The 22996-nt window shown below is 37.3% G+C and overlaps 1 protein-coding gene across 2 annotated transcripts in view; it reads left to right on the forward strand.

Moving 5' to 3' along the window:
- Nucleotides 1-259: 259 nt before the first annotated feature.
- Nucleotides 260-22996, forward strand: part of Ssh2 (slingshot protein phosphatase 2) — a 267844-nt gene continuing 245107 nt past the window's right edge. Inside the window, exons 1-2 of one of the 2 annotated variants that reach the window (XM_071603877.1) lie at nucleotides 433-455; nucleotides 575-677. In XM_071603877.1, coding sequence (XP_071459978.1) covers nucleotides 615-677 — 63 coding nt within the window. In that variant the 5' untranslated portion in view covers nucleotides 433-455; nucleotides 575-614. Of the gene's footprint in view, nucleotides 678-22996 lie in introns of both variants that reach the window. The other variant, XM_071603876.1, reaches the window with a different exon arrangement.

Consider the following 22996-nt stretch of genomic DNA (forward strand, 5'->3'; position numbering starts at 1 on the left):
CCACCGGAAAACGCGCTGGCTTCTGGATTTTCGCCTCGTTTTCTTTTCTCGCAGGTTGGTTAGGCTGTGCGCCCCACCTCATAAAATGGTCGTCTCTTAGGAGTGAGGACTCCGGCGGCCCCCGCCAGGAGACCCCTCAATGGGCTGGTTTCCGTCGGCCCCTTCCGCCTACCCCACCCTATTGCACCCCACTCCCCCTCCACTCTGCAGCACCCCGCGCGGTCCGGGCGCTACGAAGGAGACACGCGAGGGGGCGGCGGCCCGGGGCGCACGCACCCGGCCTGCTTCCGGCAACTCAAGGGTTACTACAAGGCGGCGGCGCGCGCCGAGGGGAGAGGCGGTTGCTGACAGGTGGCGCCTGCGCACTGCGAGTGCTCATTGTGCCCCGCAGCTGCCGAACCGCCCGCCCGCCCGCCAGCCGCCCGTTCGGCGCGTCAGTCTGCGAGAGTACGGTGGTGGGTACGGAGCGTGCGGCCGTTCCCGCGGCCTCCTCTTCCTCTCCGTTCTCCTCACTCCTACCCCGCACCCCTTTCCCTCACCCCGGCTCCGTCACCTTCCCGCCCCCCACACTCAGGACAAGAATGCCCTGTCCGGAACAACCCAGCAGCGCCTAGATGGCTTTGGTCACGGTCCAGCGGTCGCCTACCCCCAGCACCACCTCCAGCCCTTGCGCCTCGGTGAGTCCCTCCCGGCGGTCACTCCGCTTGCTTCTGTCACTGCGGCTCCGCTTTGCCTCAGCGGGTCCCGCCGAACGCCACTGCGCACGCGCCGCGCCTCTTCCCAGGCCTTGGCACTCCGCTGCCGCGAACCCCCCACGCCATCGTCTTAAAGACGAGCAGCTGGAACTATAAGACGTTGATTTTTTTTTTTTTTTTTTTTTTTGCCCGCATCAACCTGAGCGCCCTGCCCCTCACAGTCCTCTCCCTGAAATCCCCCTTGGCATGCCTTCCTATAGCTTGAGCACTTCCTTTCGGGAATGAGTCATTCTTGCTTTTCACCCTCCCCCTTCTTTACCTCTGTTGCTCTGCTGCAGGGAGGGGACCTGGGGAACTCCTGCGTTGTCCCTTACCCACATCCATGTGCTCTTACCCATACCATTTCAGGGACCCGTTCAGTATTTGCACACTGCACACCCTTTTTGGGACTCTCTGGGATGTGTGCATTCCCTCTAGTCACTTGCCTTTTTTCTTGTACTCTGTACTATTCAGGCTTCATTGGACTGCTGAACGGTAGTTACTCGTTGGTTTTTTTCCTTCCGCTAAAAGGTGGCAGTGTTTTCCTCTGCTTGGACTTCTTACCTTTATTCAGTGAGGTCTTGAAGCATCTGACGTTGCTTGATGGCCAATGCCAATTCATTTCCATCTTACAGACATTTATGCCTTACACTCATTGCTGATGATCGTTCTTGTTCTTGGTCGTGTTTGAAAGGCTTATTACTTAAGATGCCTATGCCAATAAAGCATTCTTCCAGAAGGAAGATACTCAGTAACCAGCCTTTTCGTGCTGGGCCCGTCTTTGCCTTCGCTCCTTGCCCCACCCCCACTCCTTTACAACTATACTCTTAGGCTTAATTTTTTGAAAATATTTATTAAAAAATAAATATTGCACTGGTGGGCAAAATGGACTTTAAACAAACCAACATCTACATGCTTTAGGGAGAAATAGACTGAATGAAAATATGAACAGGAAAACTATCTTGAACTTCCTATAGAATTGTAATGGTGGATTTAGTAGTATAAAGTTGCAAAGGTATTCAGTAAACAATGTGTAAAAAAAAGTTGGGTTAATGTGTGAGGTTTGATAGCTTGAAAATATGTTGGCTTGTGATTTCAATGTAGTTTCCTGAATTTCAAAATTTTGTTGTGTATAGTGGTGGTTTCTTGTTTTCTGAGTTTTCTTCTGCATTTTGTAGGATCAAATTGACAATTCTGTCTTAATTCCCAAAGTTATTGTATTTCAGAGGTTAACTTATCTTGTGTTGCTCCAGAGACTAGAACTAGGATCCTTGGGTAGAAGTTCAGGGAGGCAGATTTTCAGTGATTATAAGAAATAATTTTTGCAACAATTTCAAATACTGCCTTGCAAAATAGTGAGTGCTCATTTCTGGAAGTAGTCAAGCAAAGGCAAGAGGACCTTTTGCCTGGCAAATTTCTGCAGTGGGAGGCTTTTAAGTCTCTTCCAAGCCTTTAAGATTATGTGATTTGAGAATAATTGTATTTCGCAGCTGGTAAAACATTTTAGGGTCCTCTAAAGACAGATAACATAAAGATAAAAAATTGTGTAATTTTTAAAATTTTATCTTAAAAATATTTTTTAGTTGTAGATGGACACAATACCTTTATTTATTTATTTATTTATTTTTATGTGATGCTGAGGATTGAACCCAGTGCCTCACATGTGCTAGGCAAGTGCTCTACCCCTGAGCTACAAACCCATCCCTGGTGTAAATTATTTTTATGTGTAGTACCTAAGTGTACATTTTGGAAATTCATTCACATACCATCAGACCATCTTAATTCACTCAACTAGTAAAATTTTTTTTTTGTACCAGGTGTTTAACCAATGAGTCATATCCCCAGGCCTTTTTATTTTATTTTGAGACAAGTTCTCCCTAAATTGTTGAGGTCCTCTCTAAGTTGCTGAGGCTGGCCTTGAACTTGCAATTCTCTTGCCTCAGGCTCTTGAGTTCCGTTGGCATTATAGGCCCAATCCACTATGTTCAGCTATTCGTAAACTCTTTATTTAGTTTGTGGTTACCAAACCTAATTTTTGGCAGGGGAAGCAATTGAGGGTTAATAGATGCATACAAATAAACTCACAAATATTATAGTAACTTTATTTGGGGGGGTATTGTTGAAAACAGTTTCTGCTGTACTAATATATTCATTAAGTTATTATCAGATAATATCAGTTTTCTTGAGGTGAATGATGAATATGAAATAAGGGCATATATACTTGATATGACTTTATTAGTCAAACTGGGTTACTTTAGAATCTTGAGGTATGCTAATAGTCACTTTTGACACAGGTAATTATATTGATCATGTGGTAAACTCAGTTGTTAAAACTAAATGACTGATACTTTTATATCTAGTAGCCTGGTTTTTCAGTTGTTTATACAATGTGTAAAGGAATCCTGGCACTGGTGTGGATGACTAACAATCAGCATTGTTAGCATGACTGATAAGCCAGTTATCTTTCCCTTTAAATTGTCTTCCTATTTGACTTCATCCAGAGCTGTGTTCAGCTGAGTTGTCTCGTGGTGCTTGTGCTCCAGTATTTAAATGCTCTCTGACCTGTATATATTTTGCTGTTGTATCTGTTGTTGCATGAATAGGTTGGGTTGTTTTAAAGGAGAGAGAGTACAAAAGAAATCCAGAGAAGCATAATAGGAGATTTAATTTTGTAAGGCTGGAAATTTAATTTTTTAAATTAATTTACTTTAAGCATTCTTTGATACTTTTTTACTGTAGATTATGGGGCATTTTAATATTGTCATCTCATCAGTATTATTTCACTAGGCACTAAACATACTATTGATCACCTAGGTGAGAATGACCATTATACATATTAAGATATAACGTTTAGGGCTGGGGCTATAGCTCAGGGGCAGAGCGCTTGCCTAGCATGCATGAGGCACTGGGTTTGATCTTTAGCACCACATAAAAATAAACAAATAAAATAAAGGCATTCTGTCCATCTACAACTTTTTTAAAAAATTAAAAAAGGATGTAACATTTACCTGTCCATCAAGATCTTAAAAGTCAAGAAAGAAAGAACAAGGTGTAGAAAAGGAGAGTGAGGAGCATGATATCAAATATGCATGAAGAACCAGTTCATACTTCTCAAAAGTATCATCTGAATTCAGATTAAGATAAGTTCACTGAAGTCAGTAGTAATAAGTGTAATGATATTTAACATTTCTCAGGTTCTCATCTATGCCAGACATCGTGCTAAATGCTTTATGTATGTGGATTAATTCATTTATTCCTCACAATATGCCTAAGGAAAGTTGCTCTTATCCCCATCTTATAGATGAAGAAATTGAGACAACAAGATAATAAGGGATGTGCCTTGAATCATTCAGTCAATGATTGAAGTTGTAATTCAAACCTAAGTTGTAATTCTAACTTTAGAATCTTCCATCTTTTCCTCTTTAGTGATCAGGGAGTATATCATAGTACCTGGCTCTCAAACTGGTTCTTGAAGGATAGGTTGAATTTCTATAGGTCAAGATAGAAGCTGGGAAAAGAGTTTTACAGATATATCTCAAGACTTTTAGAGACAGAATAGTACAAAGCATATCTAAAGGAATTAGATCAATTTCAGGAAGGATTTCTTTGGAAAAATAGTAAGAGATAAAGGTGAAGAGCTAAGGCTGGGAAGCTTAGGTGTTTGAACTTGAACTTAGAAATTTTGAGCATATATGATTACAGTTGTATTTTAAGAGAATTGATCTAGGAGCTATGAACCAGAGGGATATTAGGAAGAGAGCTCATGAGTGAAATTAGTTTAGTTAGAGGCTGTTGTAGCCCAGGTGGGCAATAATATAGGCCTGAACTGGAATTTTGAAGTAGTATAATGGAAAGAAAGGGACAGATACCATGATTATGGGAAAGACTCAAAGGAGTTATGGACTGATTGAATATAGGGATGGGGGAATCAGAGATGCCAACTGTTGGGATTTATTGTTCTTCCTAGAAAGTAGATGTTTCCTAATTAATAGAAGCAATTTAAGAATTCTCTGGGTGGGGATAGTGGTGGTGTGTAGCTTATGGTAAGAGTGTGTGCATAGCATATGAGTAGCCCTGGGTTCAGTCCCCAAGAACACCACCAACAAATTCTCTCCCTCTATTCTTTTTTTTTAATATCATTGTTTATTAATTTTTTTTTATGTGGTGCTGAGGATCTAATCAGTACCTCACACATGCGAGGCAAGCGCTCTGCCACTCAGCTACAGCCCCAGCCCTCTCCCTCTGTTCTTGTATGAATTTCATTTTGGTAATTTGTTTTTGACTTTTACAAATTTTTTATTTTTTATATATTTTTTTAATTGACATATAATTTTGCATATTTATGGGTATAGTGTGATTATTTGGAACACATATACAATGAGTAATGATCAAATTAGGATAATTAGCATATATATTACCTCAGAAATTTATTATTTCTTTGTGTTGGGAACATTCAGAATCCTCTCTGCTAGCTATTTTGAAATATACAATGAATTATTGTCAGCCATAATTATCCTACTGTGTTATAGAATATTAAAAGGTATTCCTCATATCCATCTGCACCCCTGTTCCTATTAACCATCATATCCCAATTCCCCTTTCCCAGATTCTGGTAATCACTCTTCTTTCAACTTGCAGGAGATCCACTTTTTAGTTTCCTTTATATAAGTGAGAACATGACATCTTTGTCTTTCTGTGCTTAACTTATTTTATTTAACATAATGTCTTCAGTTTCATCCTGTTGCTGCAAATGACAGAATTTTATTCTTTTTTTAGCTGAATAATGTTCTGTTGTGTATATATAACATATTCTTTATTCCTTCATTTATTAACGAACACCTAGGTGGATTCTATATCTTGGCTATTGTGAATAGTGTTGCAATAAATGTTTGTGCAGATATTTCTTCAATATACTGATTTCATTTCCTTTAGATATACACCTAGTAGTGGGATTGCTGGATCATATGACAGATCAGTTGCTAGTTTTTTGAAGAACCTCCTTGCTGGTTTTCCATCATGGCTTCACTACTTTACATTCCCACCAACCGTATATGAGAATTCCCCTTTCTTCACATCCTTGCCAGTAAAAAAAATTATTTTTTTAATGACAAAAATTGTGATTGCGTGTATGATGTACCATATGTCTCAAGTATGTGTACATTTTAGAATAATTAAGTGAAGCTAATGAACATATCCATCACATATATTTATCTTTTTTTGGTGATGAGAACATTTAAATTCTATTTTAGTAATTTTCAAGTGTACAAAACATTATTAATACCTATAGACACCATGCTATGTAATGCATCTCTAGAACTTATTTCTCATAACTTAAACTTCAACTTTTTGGCCAACATTTCCCCCAGTCCTCCAATCTGATATGAATTTTATAAATTGATTCTTGTATTAATCCAAAATCACATCAACAATATAATACTATAATAATCTTTTACTTTTGAGTAGTGCCTTATACTTCACAGAATGTTGTGTGTGTGTGGGTGGGTGTGTGTGTGTGTGATTTAATTCTAGAGCAGCCTTAACAATGGACAGGTACCAAGTTTAAAAAATACTGAAGATTATAAAACTGTTTGGGTAAGAACCTGCACTAGAATAAGTTTTTTGGTTCCTGGGCACTCTCTTTCCATGTTGTGATAAGACAAACAGCATATGCAATTTCTGATCCTGAGTCTAGTCTGCCAATTGAGTAAAGGAACAAGACGAGATAACAATCAAGAACTCACACTGTTTGTAGTTCATTTATATTGCGACATTAACAGCCTAGAGCAGAATCATCTAAGTCTTTACAAATAATTTTTAGGCAATACCCTTATTTGGAACCTACTAACTGTGAGTTTATATAGAACTCTTGTAAATTTGGATATTTAGTTTCATTACTCTTATAAGATCAACAGCAAATTAGGAATGAAAGATTATATGTACTGCAAAAGGCAGGCTCCTATAATGTTGGGAAATAATAATTGATGGTTTGACAGCAAGGGAGGAAGGAAAAACCATGGTTGGTATAAGGAAAAAAATTGTAATTCTTTGCTACTTAATGTAGGGACAGATGTCTCTCTAGGACCTGGTAGTTCTGAATATCATAAGAAGGCTTATATATTGTTTGATTTAAGCAATCAGGATTGAGTGTAGAATATTTTAAAATAGATGCCCATCTAAGTTTCAGCAGTTTTGGTATTTGGGGGTACATGCTTCACCTGGTTCCAATGGTGGATGCCTGTATTCCCAGCTATTGGAGAAGTTAAAGCAGGAGGATAGAGAGTTTGAGGCTAGCCTGGGCAACCTAGGCAAGTAAGTCTGTGTCTCAAAAAAAAAAAAAAAAAAAAAAGCATACTTCAATTAGTTGGTAAATTCATTTGCACATATCTTATTTCCTGATGACAAGATATTATCGAGTTATATATGATCAGATTGGCCACATTTCTCTCCCTAACTAGAGAAAATAAAACTAAGGGAAACATGAAATTGATTTCCATGAAGTGTAAAATACTCCAAAGTGATGCTTTTGGGTTTTTTTAAAACATTGCTTAAGAAACTTGCATAAACTCAAGGAATAATACAAGACCATTGTAGGAAATTTGGGAATACAGAAAAGAGATATTAAAAAAAAGTTTCATTATATTTTATAAAGATGAAATGCTGCTGTATATATAATTTCATATTTTTTTGAAATTAAACATTGGTATATATCATAGATACTTGGCCCTATCATTTAAATGGCTGCATTGAGTAGTTATTTTATGACTTATTCTAACTACTCTGTTATTGGTGGGAATCTAGCTATTTTCCCGTTCTTTTTTCTATTACAAATTATGTTGCAGTGAACATCATTGGGCATAAATATATATGTATTAGGGGTAATAATGAGTGTAATGCATTCCACTATTGTGTATTTAAAAAAACTATAATTTAAAATAAATATATATATTGGTGCCCAGGGCCTTATGCATACAAGGCAAGCACTTGAACAATTGAGCTATATCCCCAGTCCTAGGCATAAATATTTCACTGCAGTTTGGAACATTTATTAAGATTTCAAGAAATGCAATTACTGGATCACTTAGAATAAACAATTTAAAGACTTCTGTTAAGTATTTATGCTTTCTGAAAAGATTATTCCAATTAACATTTATTCAAACCAACATAGTGTAAAAATGCTCATTTATCCTGACCTTATTATTGCTGAATATTCTCATTTCACTTTTAATCATTATTAATTTTTGAGAATAGTTTTGTGTTTTATTATTAGGTAGATTGATATTTTTCAGATATTTGTGGGCATTTATGTTAACTTTTAAAAATGGTAAATTTATTGAGGTAAAATTTACAAACTTTAAAATATATCTGTTTAATAAATGTACAATTCAGTGATTTTTAGTAAACTTAGTTATGCAGCTTTTATTTCAACCCTGTATTTCCTTTTTGTGAGCTATTTGTTCATTTTTAAAAATTTTTATAACCTCTTGATATGTTATGAATATTAATTTTTACATTTATTACAATTTTCTTTTTAATTCAATTTTTGTTACTCTTAGGATAAAGTTTCCAATAAAAGTTTTGGTAGTGAGACCTTGAATGAGCTAACCTTGCTTACTTACCTCTTCAGCCTTGTCTTTTCCCAAGTCCCTGCATTGCACACTGCTCACAGTTAAGCTGACATGCCATGCTCCCTTTGGTTTCTAGGCTTTTGCACATGCTGTTCCCTTTACCTGGAACACTTGTCCTTCATCTCTTTACCTAACTAATTCCTACTCATCCTTCAGGTCTCAGCTTAAATGTCACTTCTTCTGGGAAGCTTCCCTGACTCCACCCCCAGACCATGGTAGGTGCTCCTTCTATGTGCACCATAGCACCCTATACTACCCATGGTGGCTCTTATCTCTTTGTGGTACTTGATGGTTGATTGCTTATCTCCTCAGCTAAACTTTAAGTCAAGGATTGGGTCTGTCTGCATATGTTTGTATCCTGAAGGCTCAAAAGTAGTCAAAGGATGGTCCAATGAATATTGTCATATTTAGCAATGTTTTCTTTCTTTTTTTTTTACTATTTATGTTGTAATTGGACACAATACCTTTATTTAATTTATTTATTTTTATGTGGTACTGGGGAATGAACCCAGGGCCTTGCACATACTAGGGGAGCGCTCTACCACTGAGCCACAACCCTAGCCCATTTAGCAACGTTTTTTATTTTCACTGTTTTTAAGCATAGAGAAACATCCCAGATGCCCAAAGGATGTGACCACTTTTAAGACTTTTGATACATGCTGCTGTCCTCTAGAAAGGTTGAATCATTCTTTCTTTACAACCAGTATATAAAAATAGTTCACTGTACCCTTTTAAGCCCTAAATATTCTCCTCCTCATCTATTTTCTTTATCATAATAATAGCTATTATTTATTAGACACATTGTATATTAGAAATTGTGCTGAGAGTTTTTCATATGCCAGGCAAGTACTCTACTACCAAGTAACCTCCTAATCCCCTTAACCAACTATAGTACATTCATTGTTATTAATTTCTACATCACTCCTGTGGGGTATGTATTGTTATTATCTATCTCTCTCTCACTCTCTGATTCTCTTCTGACTCTCTCTCTCTCTTTGTGTTAGAGATTGAACCCAGGGCCTTACACATTTTAAGCACATGCTGTACTAGTGAGCTACATCTCCAGCCCTATTATTTCTATTTTATAAGGAGAATCAAGGCTCAGAGAAGTAAATGAATTGACTAAGGTTATAGGTGTGGAATCTGACTTAAGAATTCCTTCTTTTAACTACTAGTATTTTATTGTTGTTTTAACATATATATATATTTTTAAATTAGAGGTTAACCATTTGTTTTTTTCAAACATTTCCTATTAGCCATGCAAGGAGGCACATGCCTGTAGTCCCAGCTACTGAGACAAGAGGATTACTTGAGTCTACAAGTTCAAGACAAGGCTGGGAAACAAAGAAAAAAGACCCTGTGTCAAAACAAAAGTTTATTATTGTATATTTTATATTCCTTGCTTTGATAATTGTCCTTATGTTTTGCCCAGGGTTCTCTATAGGTGCATATTTTTTTCCATATTGATTTCCTTGTATACTAAAAATATTAACTTTTTGCTGTTATGTTGGAAATTATTTTTCTCTTACTTTAATCATCTGAAATTAATTTGATTGCATTGCATTTATTTTAACAACATAGTTCATTTTATGAAGTGATCACTCATTTTTTTCTAATGATGTGTAACTCTACCTCTGAAATAGTAAATTTGGTAACAAGCTGTGGTGTGTTCCATTGAAGTTCTATTGCTATTCGTACAGGGATTTAGTTAATTTAGCATGTGTTTCTTACTACTTATTAAATTGCATGGGTGGAAATTAAACTTAAACTAGCTTAAATTTTAAAATTTGAATGACTGCCTGGAATGTCCAAAGGAAGAATGCGCCTTTGGCATTCAAAAGGTATCTTTAGGTCTCTGATCTTTTCTTTCTGGCTTTATGTGGGTAGGAGAGTCTAGATTATGATGAGTCTGAAATGACAGTGTGCAGCACTGCCTTTTTATGTAGCACCATTAAATATTACCCCTGGTTCCAGAAGCTTATAACTTTACTTTTTTTTTTTTCATTAAGTACCTGCTGTCATGTTGGCTACAACACTGTCTGGCATCTTATAGACTTTCTTGTATTCCTATATTTTATTCATTCATTCAAAAAACCTAGTTGTTGGGCTGGGGATGTGGCTCAAGTGGTAGTGCATTCGCCTGGCATGCGCAGGGCACTGGGTTCGATCCTCAGCACCACATAAAAATAAAAAAAAGATGTTGTGTCCACCGAAAACTAAAAAATAAATATTAAAAAAATTAAAAAAACCTAGCTGTTACAGGAAAATTATTTCCGACAGAAAAAAAAAAGATTGTTGATAAGACCCTTTATCTACCTGAAATATTGTAGAGACAAGGTGCACCTGGAAAAGACAGTAAGAATCTTATTCATCAGCAAATATTTAATGAGTGTTATTAGATGCAGGTAATTTCATCAGTTTTCTTTTTTTTTTTTTTTTTTTTTTTTAATTTTTTATTGTGGGTTGTTCAAAACATTACATAGTTCTTGATATATCATATTTCACACTTTGATTCAAGTGGGTTATGAACTCCCATTTTTACCCCGTATACAGATTGCAGAATCACATCAGTTACACATCCATTGATTTACATGTTGCCATACTAGTGTCTGTTAGTGCTCATTTTCTACTTCTAAAGAAGTAGAATCCAGTCTTGCTCTTGATGTTACAAACTCCGTATTTTCAGCCACTCAACCCAAGCAATTCTTGACTTCATTTCATACATTATGTGAGAGTACTGATTCCACTGCTCTAGGTTTCAACCTTCTTTTCTTTCTTTTTTTTTTTTTTTATTGTTGGCTGTTCAAAACATTACATAGTTCTTGATATATCATATTTCACAATTTGATTCAAGTGGGTTATGAGCTCCCATTTTTACCCCATATACAGATTGCAGAATCACATCAGTTATACATCCATTGATTTACATATTGCCATACTAGTGTCTGTTGTATTCTGCTGTCTTTCCTATCCTCTACTATCCCCCCTCCCCTCCCCTCCCCTCCCCTCCCCTCCCCTCTTCTCTCTCTGCCCCCTTTACTGACATTCGTTTGTCCCCCTTGTATTATTTTTCCCCTTCCCCTCACTTCCTCTTGTATGTACTTTTGTATACCTCTGAGGGTCTCCTTCCATTTCCATGCATTTTCCCTTCTCTCTCCCTTTCCCTCCCACCTCTCATCCCTTTTAATGTTAATCTTCTTCTCATGCTCTTCGACCCTACTCTGTTCTTAGCTACTCTCCTTATATCAAAGAAGACATTTGACATTTGTTTTTTAGGGATTGGCTAGCTTCACTTAGCATAATCTGCTCTAATGCCATCCATTTCCCTGTAAATTCTATGATTTTGTCATTTTTTAATGCAGAGTAATACTCCATTGTGTATAAATGCCACATTTTTTTTATCCATTCATCCATTGAAGGGCATCTAGGTTGGTTCCACAGTCTAGCTATTGTGAATTGTGCTGCTATGAACATCGATGTAGCAGTGTCCCTGTAGCATGCTCTTTTTAGGTCTTTAGGGAATAGACCGAGAAGGGGAATAGCTGGGTCAAATGGTGGCTCCATTCCCAGCTTTCCAAGAAATCTCCATACTGCTTTCCAAATTGGCTGCACCAATTTGCAGTCCCACCAGCAATGTACAAGTGTACCCTTTTCCCCACATCCTCGCCAGCACTTGTTGTTGTTTGACTTCATAATGGCTGCCAATCTAACTGGAGTGAGATGGTATCTTAGGGTGGTTTTGATTTGCATTTCTCTGACTGCTAGAGATGGTGAGCATTTTTTCATGTACTTGTTGATTGACTGTATGTCCTCCTCTGAGAAGTGTCTGTTCAGGTCCTTGGCCCATTTGTTGATTGGGTTGTTTGTTCTCTTATTGTCTAATTTTTTGAGCTCTTTGTATACTCTGGATATTAGGGCTCTATCTGAAGTGTGAGGAGTAAAGATTTGTTCCCAGGTTGTAGGCTCTCTATTTACCTCTCTTATTGTATCTTTTGCTGAGAAAAAACTTTTTAGTTTGAGTAAGTCCCATTTGTTGATTCTAGTTATTAACTTTTGTGCTATGGGTGTCCTATTGAGGAATTTGGAGCCCGACCCCACCGACTGTAGATCGTAGCCAACTTTTTCTTCTATCAGACGGCGCGTCTCTGATTTGATATCAAGCTCCTTGATCCATTTTGAATTAACTTTTGTGCATGGCGAGAGAAAGGGATTCAGTTTCATTTTGTTGCATATGGATTTCCAGTTTTCCCAGCACCATTTGTTGAAGATGCTATCCTTCCTCCATTGCATGCTTTTAGACCCTTTATCAAATATAAGATAGTTGTAGTTTTGTGGATTGGTTTCTGTGTCCTCTATTCTGTACCATTGGTCCACCCGCCTGTTTTGGTACCAGTACCATGCTGTTTTTGTTACTATTGCTCTGTAATATAGTTTGAAGTCTGGTATCGCTATACCGCCTGATTCACACTTCCTGCTTAGCATTGTTTTTGCTATTCTGGGTCTTTTATTTTTCCATATGAATTTCATGATTGCTTTCTCTATTTCTACAAGAAATGCCGTTGGGATTTTGATTGGCATTGCATTAAACCTATAGAGAACTTTTGGTAATATCGCCATTTTGATGATGTTAGTTCTGCCTATCCATGAACAGGGTATATTTTTCCATCTTCTAAGATCTTCTTCTATTTCTCTCTTTAGGGTTCTGTAGTTTTCATTGTATAAGTCTTTCACCTCTTTTGTTAGGTTGATTCCTAAGTATTTTATTTTTTTTGAAGATATTGTGAATGGAGTGGTTGTCCTCATTTCCATTTCAGAGGATTTGTCGCTGATATACAGGAATGCCTTTGATTTATGCGTGTTGATTTTATATCCTGCCACTTTGCTGAATTCATTTATTAGCTCTAATAGTTTCTTTGTAGACCCTTTTGGGTCTGCTAGGTATAGAATCATGTCATCTGCAAATAGTGATAATTTAAGTTCTTCTTTTCCTATTTTGATGCCTTTAATTTCTTTCGTCTGTCTAATTGCTCTGGCCAGTGTTTCGAGAACTATGTTGAACAGAAGTGGTGAGAGAGGGCATCCCTGTCTTGTTCCAGATTTTAGAGGGAATGCCTTCAATTTTTCTCCATTCAGAATGATGCTAGCCTGAGGCTTAGCATAGATTGCTTTTACAATATTGAGGTATGTTCCTGTTATCCCTAGTTTTTCTAGAGTTTTGAACATAAAGGGATGCTGTACTTTGTCGAATGCTTTTTCCGCATCTATCGAGATGATCATATGGTTCTTATTTTTAAGTCTATTGATGTGGTGAATAACATTTATTGATTTCCTTATATTGAACCAGCCTTGCATCCCAGGGATGAATCCTACTTGATCATGGTGCACAATTTTTTTGATGTGCCTTTGTATCCGAGTGGCCAGAATTTTATTGAGGATTTTTGCATCCAAGTTCATTAGAGATATTGGTCTGTAGTTTTCTTTCTTTGAAGTGTCTTTGTCTGGTTTAGGTATCAGGGTGATGTTGGCCTCGTAGAATGAATTTGGAAGTTCTCCCTCTTTTTCTATTTCCCGAAGTAGCTTGAAAAGTATTGGTATTAGTTCCTCTTTAAAGGTTTTGTAAAACTCTGCTGTATACCCATCCGGTCCTGGGCTTTTCTTAGTTGGTAGTCTTTTGATGGTTTCTTCTATTTCCTCAATTGATATTGGTCTGTTTAGGTTGTCTATATCCTCCTGACTCAATCTGGGCAGATCATATGACTTAAGAAATTTATCTATGCCTTCACTATCTTCTAATTTATTGGAGTATAAGGATTCAAAATAATTTTTGATTATCTTCTGTATTTCTGAAGTGTCTGTTGTGATATTGCCTCTTTCATCCCGTATGTTAGTGATTTGAGTTCTCTCTCTTCTTCTCTTCGCTAGCATGGCTAAGGGTCTGTCGATTTTGTTTATTTTTTCAAAGAACCAACTTTTAGTTTTGTCAATTTTTTCAATTGTTTCTTTTGTTTCGATTTCATTGATTTCAGCTCTGATTTTAATTATTTCTTGCCTTCTACTTCTTTTGCTGTTGTTTTGCTCTTCTTTTTCTAGGATTTTGAGATGAAGTATGAGATCATTTATTTGTTGGTTTTTTCTTTTTTTAAGGAATGAACTCCAAGCAATGAATTTTCCTCTTAGAACTGCTTTCAATGTGTCCCATAGATTCCGATATGTTGTGTCTGTGTTTTCATTAATCTCTAAGAATTTTTTAATTTCCTCCTTGATGTCTTCTATAACCCATTGATCATTCAGTAACCTATTGTTCATTCTCCAAGTGATATATTCTTTTTCCTTCCTTCTTTTATCGTTGATTTTCAGTTCCATTCCATTATGATCAGATAGGATGCATGGTATTATCTCTACTCCTTTGTATTGTCTAAGAGTTTCCCTGTGACATAATATATGATCTATTTTTGAGAAGGATCCATGTGCTGCTGAGAAAAAAGTGTAACTGTTTGATGTTGGGTGGTATATTCTATATATGTCAATTAAGTCTAGGTTATTAATTGTGTTATTGAGTTCTATAGTTTCCTTATTCAACTTTTGTTTGGAAGATCTGTCCAGTGGTGAGAGAGGTGTGTTGAAGTCTCCCATGATTATTGTATGGTGGTCTATTAGACTCTTGAACTTGAGAAGAGTTTGTTTGATGAACATAGCTGCACCATTGTTTGGGGCATATATATTTATGATTGTTATGTCTTGTTGGTGTATGGTTCCCTTGAGCAGTATGTAGTGTCCCTCTTTATCCCTTTTGATTAACTTTGGCTTAAAATCTATTTTATTTGATATGAGTATGGATACTCCTGCTTGTTTCCGAAGTCCATATGAGTGATATGATTTTTCCCAACCTTTCACCTTCAGCCTATGTATGTCTTTTCCTATCAAATGCGTCTCCTGTAGGCAGCATATTGTTGGGTCTTGTTTTGTGATCCATTCTACTAGCCTGTGTCTCTTGATTGGTGAGTTTAAGCCATTAACATTTAGGGTTATTATTGAGATATGGGTTGTTCTTCCAGCCATATTTGTTTATTTATGTTACTAAACATGGTTTGTTTTCCTCATTGATTATTTTTCCCCCCTTTAGTGTCCTACCTCCCACTGTTGGTTTTCATTGTTATTTTCCATTTCCTCTTCCTGTAATGTTTTGCCAAGGATGTTTTGAAGAAATGGTTTTCTAGCTGCAAATTCTTTTAACTTTTGTTTATCGTGGAAGGTTTTAATTTCATCTTCCATCCTGAAGCTTAATTTCGCTGGAAACACAATTCTTGGTTGGAACCCATTTTCTTTCAGTGTTTGAAATATGTTATTCCAGGATCTTCTAGCTTTCAGAGTCTGTGTTGAAAGATCAGCTGTTATCCTGATTGGCTTACCCCTAAATGTGATCTGCTTCCTTTCTCTTGTAGCTTTTAAAATTCTCTCCTTGTTCTGTATGTTGGGCATCTTCATTATAATGTGTCTAGGTGTGGGTCTCTTATGATTTTGCACATTCGGCGTCCTGTAGGCTTCTAGGATTTGGGGTTCTGTCTCATTCTTCAAGTCTGGGAAGTTTTCTCGAATTATTTCATTGAATAGATTGCTCATTCCTTTGGTTTGAAACTCTGTTCCTTCCTGTATCCCAATGACTCTTAAATTTGGTCTCTTGATGTTATCCCATATTTCTTGGATGTTCTGCTCATGGTTTCTTAACAGTCTTGCTGAGCTGTCTATGTTCTTTTCAAGTTGAAATACTTTATCTTCATTGTCTGATGTTCTGTCTTCTAAGTGTTCTACTCTGCTGGTAGTATTCTCAATTGAGTTTTTAAGTTGGCTTATTGCTTCCTGCATTTCTAGGATTTCTGTTTGTTTGTTTTTTATAACCTCTATTTCCCTGTATAGTTGATCTTTCGCTTCTTGGATTTGTTTATGTAATTCATTGTTGAAGTGATCTTTCATTGTCTGATTTTGCTGTCTGATGTCTTCCTTGAGACTCCAGATCATCTGAAGCATGTATATCCTGAATTCTTTATCTGACATTCCATCAGCTGCAGCTATTACCTCTTCTAAAGTTGAGTTGACCTGCAATGCTTGTGGTCCTTTCTTTCCTTGTCTCTTCATACTGTTCGCGTTCCTTTCTTCTTGGTGAAACTGTTGTGCTATTGAATTTTCCCCCTATATATTTATATTGGTCTTGTATAGTTGCAAAGTCTCCCTCGCAGGCACGGGCGGCGGCTCTGCCCCTCCGCCAATTGGGGCAATGTGCCTACCACGCCGGCAGGCCGCTGGGCCTGCTCTGCCAGTCGGTAGCAGGTCCGCCGTCCTTGCAGGCGCGGGTGGCGGCTCTGTCCCTCTGCGGGCCGCTAGGCTTGTTCTGTCGGTGGTCGCCGTTCTGCCTACTTTGCAGGCGCAGGCAGCGGCACTGCCCCTCTGCAGGCCTCTGGGGCTGTACTGCCAGTGGGTCGCAGGTCCGCCTACTTTGCAGGCGTGGGGGGGGGGCGGCTCTACCCTTCCTCAGGCCACTGGGCCTGTTCTGTCTCTCGGTTGCAGGTCTGACCTGTTCTGATGGTGGTCTCAGTTCCGATTACCTTGCAGGCCCGGGGGGGAGGGGGCGGCTCTGCCTCTCAGCAGGCCGCTGCTCCTCTTCTGCCGGTGGGTCGCAGGCCCGCCTACCTTGCAGGAGTGATTGGAAGCTCTGTCCCGCCGCGGGCCACTGGGCCGTTTCTGTCTGTGGTCACCCTTCCCCTACCTGGCAGGCGAGGGGGGTGGGGGGCGGCTCTGCCCCTCAGCAGGCCGCTGGGCCTGCTCTGTGTTTGGTCCCAGTTCCCTCTACTATGCCGGCGCAGGGGGAGGGGGCGGCTCAGCCTCTCAGCAGGCGGCTGCTCCTCTTCTGCCGGTGGGTCGCAGGCCCGCCTACCTTGCAGGAGTGATTGGAAGCTCTGTCCCGCCGCGGGCCACTGGGCCGTTTCTGTCTGTGGTCACCCTTCCCCTACCTGGCAGGCGAGGGGGGTGGGGGGCGGCTCTGCCCCTCAGCAGGCCGCTGGGCCTGCTCTGTGATTGGTCCCAGTTCCGTCTACTATGTCAGCGCAGGGGGAGGGGGCGGCCCAGCCTCTCAGCAGGCGGCTGCTCCTCTTCTGCCAGTGGGTCGCAGGCCCGCCTACCTTGCAGGAGTGATTGGAAGCTCTGTCCCGCCCTGGGCCACTGGGCCTTTTCTGTTCTCATCAGTTTTCTTTTAGTTCTCAGCTCTAAATTCTTTTCAAATATTTTCACAAACTGCCCTGCATTTTCTTGTTCATCTGAGTAACATAGCTGCTGATCACAGTGCCCTCATTTTCTTGTTTGTCAAGGGAAGTTCTAGTGAAATGCTCTTGGCTCTGAAATGTAGTGAAAGATCCCCTGGTTCCCTAGATTTCCTGAAGGACAGGGAGAAATATTTAATTTATTGAATGGGAAAGAATATGCTTAGAAATATGCTAGGGAGAGGTAGGACTATGTTGTAGCCCATGTTTTTATGGAGCTTGTTGGATTCAGTTTTTTTAAAAAGTTACTTGATGCTTTTTTGCATTCTTCATCATAGTTTAGTTTGAGGCTATTTATTTATTTATTCTACTACTGGGGATCCAGCAGCCAGTTAGTCCCTGGCCTCAAGAAATTTAGAGTGGAAGTGAAAAGATTGACATTAAACAAGTATTAAATTTCAGTGTAGTTACCACAGATAGATAAGCCTTGAAGAAGAAAGAGAAGACCAGTAAGAACTTCTGATTGGGCCTTCAAGAGTAAGGGGCTTTATCAGCAGAGGATTAGGGGTGAGTAGCAGGAGGGAGGGAAGCATTCTTAAATATAAACTGAAGGCCCAGGACTAAAAAATGACATCATATAGACTGAAAATCACAAGCAGTATAGTGCTAATGTCACGTAAAATATAGAAAATGGGGCGGAGAAGTAAAAATAATTTCATCTGACTTTTAATATTGTAGCTTTACTTTCACCTTGAATACAGAGTATATATGTTCTTTTGGCTTATCTTTAAAGAGGCTTTGTTAAAATTTGTGAAACCTTAAAGTATAACTTTTAGTAATAGTTATCACATTTTAAGTGTTTGCTGTACAGTATATACTGGATTTAAATAGGCATCACATCTATTTGAAAGAGTACTACATTATTATTGTTCCCGTTTTACAGATGAAGAAAAACTGGTTCTCAGGGAGATGTCTAGATGAATGACAGTGTAATTCAGGTAAGAGTGGCAGAGCTGGGGTTTAAACTTTGGTTGCCACAGTCAGAGAGCAACTATTAGACTAAACTAACTTCTCTGTTTTAGAATTAGTGTCTGAGTTTATGTGTGGTTTGATTCCTTTTTTTTTTAATAATTTAGCTCATGTTTGCCCTGTTACAGTTTGAATCACTGCAAGTTTGTTGTTTTGCTGCTGGTTCTTTGCTACTTGAGAAATTCAGTTCAGCATAATATCTTCTCAGATATTGTGGGATGTGATAGGCCATCATTATCGTTGCTTAGAACTTAAAAGTCAGTGGAGAAAACAGCTATAAACTAAGCTTGTGTAATCAAAAACCTAGTATGCTGAATACAGTAGGAGAGGCACAAACCAAATGTGTAAATGGGAAGACTTTAGTTCTGAGAGGATAACAGAGAAGGAGTATGGAACAGACTAACTAGAAAAGATGGAATTGCAAAATATCTTCATAACTAGGAAAATTAAAGATTATTTAAAAAATTTTTAGATATTAATCCCTTTCATTTCCATTCACAATTAGAAGCCAGTTTTTTTCCCCACAGGATGATTTTGTTGTCTAAGACATGGTAGGTACTAAAGCTTCTGTCTTTGGAAATTCTGTTAGTATTTATTACCTTGCTCCTCACCTGTATTTTCTCTCATTTGTAAAGCTTCTCCCACTTAAAGAAAATGAAACAACCACCACCACTATCACCACTACTTCTTTTTTACTGCTGCAGCCAGATAAGGGAATATAAGAAACTACATTTAAGATAAAGGAAGCCATCTATCTCCCTTGCAACTTGATGATTGGAACAATGATTATCCTACTATTCTCAGACACTTATAGAAACTTCAATAATTTAGGAGAGTCCTTTCTTCATGATTAATATATTGCATTATCTCAGGCAAGAATTAAACTACATATCAGCATCTTATAACTATTATCTTAATCTATAAGGAAGTCCATTGATTCTTTTTTTCATTCTAATTTGTTATATATGACAGCAGAATGCATTTCAATTCATATTACACATATAGAGCCCAATTTTTCATATCTCTGGTTGTACACAAAGTAGAGTCACACCATTTGTGCCTTCATACATGTACTGAGAGTAATAATGTTCATCTAATTCCACTGTCTTTTCTACCCCAATACTCCTTTTCCCCTTTGCCCTATCTAGAGTTCATCTAATCCTTCCATGCCCCCCACCACCATATTATGAATAAGCATCCTTAAATCAGAGAAAACATTCGGCATATGGTTTTTTGGGATTGGCTAACTTCACTTAGCATTATATTCTCCAAATCCATCCATTTACTTGCGCATGTCATGATTTTATTATCTCTCAATACTGAATAATATTCCATTGTGTGTGTGTGTGTGTGTGTGTGTGTGAGTGTATACATATGGCACATTTTCTTTATTCATCTACCAAAGGGCATCTAGGCTGGGGTTTCAGAAGGTGATCATGACTTAGAATAAAAATAATAACTACCAATTATTCTAATATAGGCCATGTGAGAATTGGGAAGCCTTAAAAGTATTTTCATTTTTCTCTTCTTTGGCCTTCAAAAATACCTGTGGTAATGTGAAGCAGTCTAGTATAGTATTCAAAAGGGTAGGATCTGGAAAATGCCTGCATCTGAATCCTGGCTTTATAATTTTCTAGTCTTAGACCACTTAACTGCTCTGTGCTTTTTTTTTTTTTTTTTTTTTGGTTCATCTGCAAAATAGGGTTAATAGCAGTACTTCTTTCATGGAAATGTTCTATGCATTAAATAAAAGGATGCATTAAATAAAAGGATGCCCCATGCCTGGGGCACCAAATAAGCCTACATTCACAAAGTATTAGATATTTTTATAACAATGGTGATTTAGAGTTCCTATTTAGTTATTAAGCAATCTTAAAAATTATAACCCAGATTTGATGGAGAAGATATTTCCTTTATGACAATGTAATTCAAATGGATAACCTATTTGAGAATTTAGTTTGTCTTTAACTTTATTCTTTCTTTAACAAAATTTTTACTTGATAATGACTTCATTTTTTAAAAAAAATTTTGTAGTTGTGTATGGAGAGAATGCCCCTATTTTATTTGTTTATTTTTAAATAACTTTATTTTATTTATTCATTTTTATGTGGTGTTGAGGATCGAACCCAGGGCCTTGATGTTCGAGGCGAGCGCTCTACCGCTCAGCCATAACCCAACCCCATGATTTCATTTTTTTAAGTTAGAAAATATCTGTTCCAGTTCCCAGTCTCCATGGAAAAATATTTTATAATATTATAATGACTCTGGAATTCCACACAGAACGATTAATGCAACTGTGATCTTTAAAAATTTCCTTCCCAGGGATGGGGTTGTGGCTCATTGATAGAGTGCTTGCTTAGCATGCATGAGGCACTGGGTTCCATCTTTAGCACCACATAAATGTAAAATAAAGATATGTGTCCACCTGAAACTAAAAAATAAATATTTAAAATATTCCTTTCCCTCTGAGTTTATCATTTTAATAGTCCATGCTTAGCAGCATATTAATTTATTGAATATTTGATATATAATAGGACAGATCATTACAAGTGGTCACCTTAATTTGTATAATCAGAGCATAGACTAAATGCATTGGTGTTTTTAATGATTGAGGCCATGAATCATGTGACAAAATAGAACAGAAATTGCCAGATATTTTTTTTAAATATGGAGAATCCAAAGACACTGAATGTATTCATGGGTTTAAATATATCTTTGTACAAGGAAACAATAGGTGAGAAGAATGATCTGTCTAATCCAGCTATTCCAAGCAGTTGAAATTGAATGCAGCTCTTAGAAGATGCATTTCCAAAGCAACTGAATGAACTCATATGTGATATAACAAGAGGTCTTTGGTTCAGACTTTGGTTGCATTTTGATTACAGTTTTTATTACTGAATCCTATCAGAAAATAGAGACACCATATTTCTTACTATAAAGAGTACTGAAAAAAATTACACTAAGTTTTTTTTTTGAATACACTATAGTGATTCATCTTCTTTATCTGTTTATACAAACTGTAGCTTTCTCAATTGAGTATTTTTATTACTGATTCTGTGGGTTTCTGTTAAACTTAAAACTGTATTGACTGAAAAGGAAGTCTTAACTAGGCAAAGTGCAGCTAAAACAAAATCCAGGAACTCTAATACTTTCCTATTTCTTTCATGATATACAATCTCGAAAATTAAATCTAGGGCTTTTAGGAGAAAGAAAATAATCTCAGGATATTTCCATTCAAACCCCATTTTTTTGGCATTTTAATCTATAGGATATAGATTATAAAAAATAAAGAGAATTTTTATTAAAAATCTTGAGAAGTCTTTTTGTGTTCTTGAAATTGTCTTACAGAAAATGATAGTTGTGGTTCCAAAATGAAAACTTAAAGACACTAGGATGATTTGGACTTCTTCATTGATGAGCTTGTTCAGAATACAAGTTGGCTGAAGGTTAGAATGTTGGTCTCCAAATTGATCTTTGGTTTCTTTTCAGTTGTCTTTTTTCAGATGACTGAGACACTGAAAGGAAGACTTTGTTTTAACAACTCCTAGGCTTCTACTTTTTTTTTTTCACTCATAGTTTTTTTCCCCTCTTAATAGAGTTAAGGAACTCTAATACTTTCATTTGCAAATTTGTTATTCAGTTTCTAGTATGTACATGACTTTCTTATTTAAACTGTTAGTATAGGCTACTGTTTTAAAAATAAATTGCCTTATTTTGAATATGTGATTTATAAAATTGGATGGTTGAGGTTCTGTTCTTTATTTATACTGCAGATATGTTGAAGTCTCTCTCCTGATTTTTCTTTCTTTCTTTTTTGTTTGTTTGTTTCTTTTTTTGTTCTTGTGGTGCTGGGGGATAAAACCCAGGGCCTCATACATACTAGGCATATATTATACTACTGTATCCCCAGCCCCCCTGGTTTTTAATCTTTTTATTCTGTAACTTTGTGGCTCATATTTCTAAAGTAATCATGGTAATGATTCTCTAGTTATAAATGGTTATGTGGACTCCAAAGTGAAACTTGTTTTTTAAAAAGATCATCCTGCCTCAGCCTTCCAAAGTGATAATTTATTGTGTATGTTTAGGGTTTACAACCTTAAAGTGGTATCTATCACCAAAGCAAAATATTATAGAATTAGGTCATATATAGATTTAAAGTGAAAGACAAAGGAAAAAATTGAATGGACAGTTGCCTTTGGAAATTATTCAAATAGACAAAAAATGTTATTTGAAAACTTATAGGTCAGTAGTTGAGAAAATGTCCTGTAACATAGTTTGTTTTTTTTTCACAGCTATTTCTTAACCCCTAAAATTAAGAAAGTTCTCTTTCTTATTTTTGTTTATTGCCTACTTGATT

This window comes from Marmota flaviventris, chromosome 17, assembly GCF_047511675.1.
Source record: "Marmota flaviventris isolate mMarFla1 chromosome 17, mMarFla1.hap1, whole genome shotgun sequence".
Taxonomy (NCBI): Eukaryota; Metazoa; Chordata; class Mammalia; order Rodentia; family Sciuridae; genus Marmota; species Marmota flaviventris.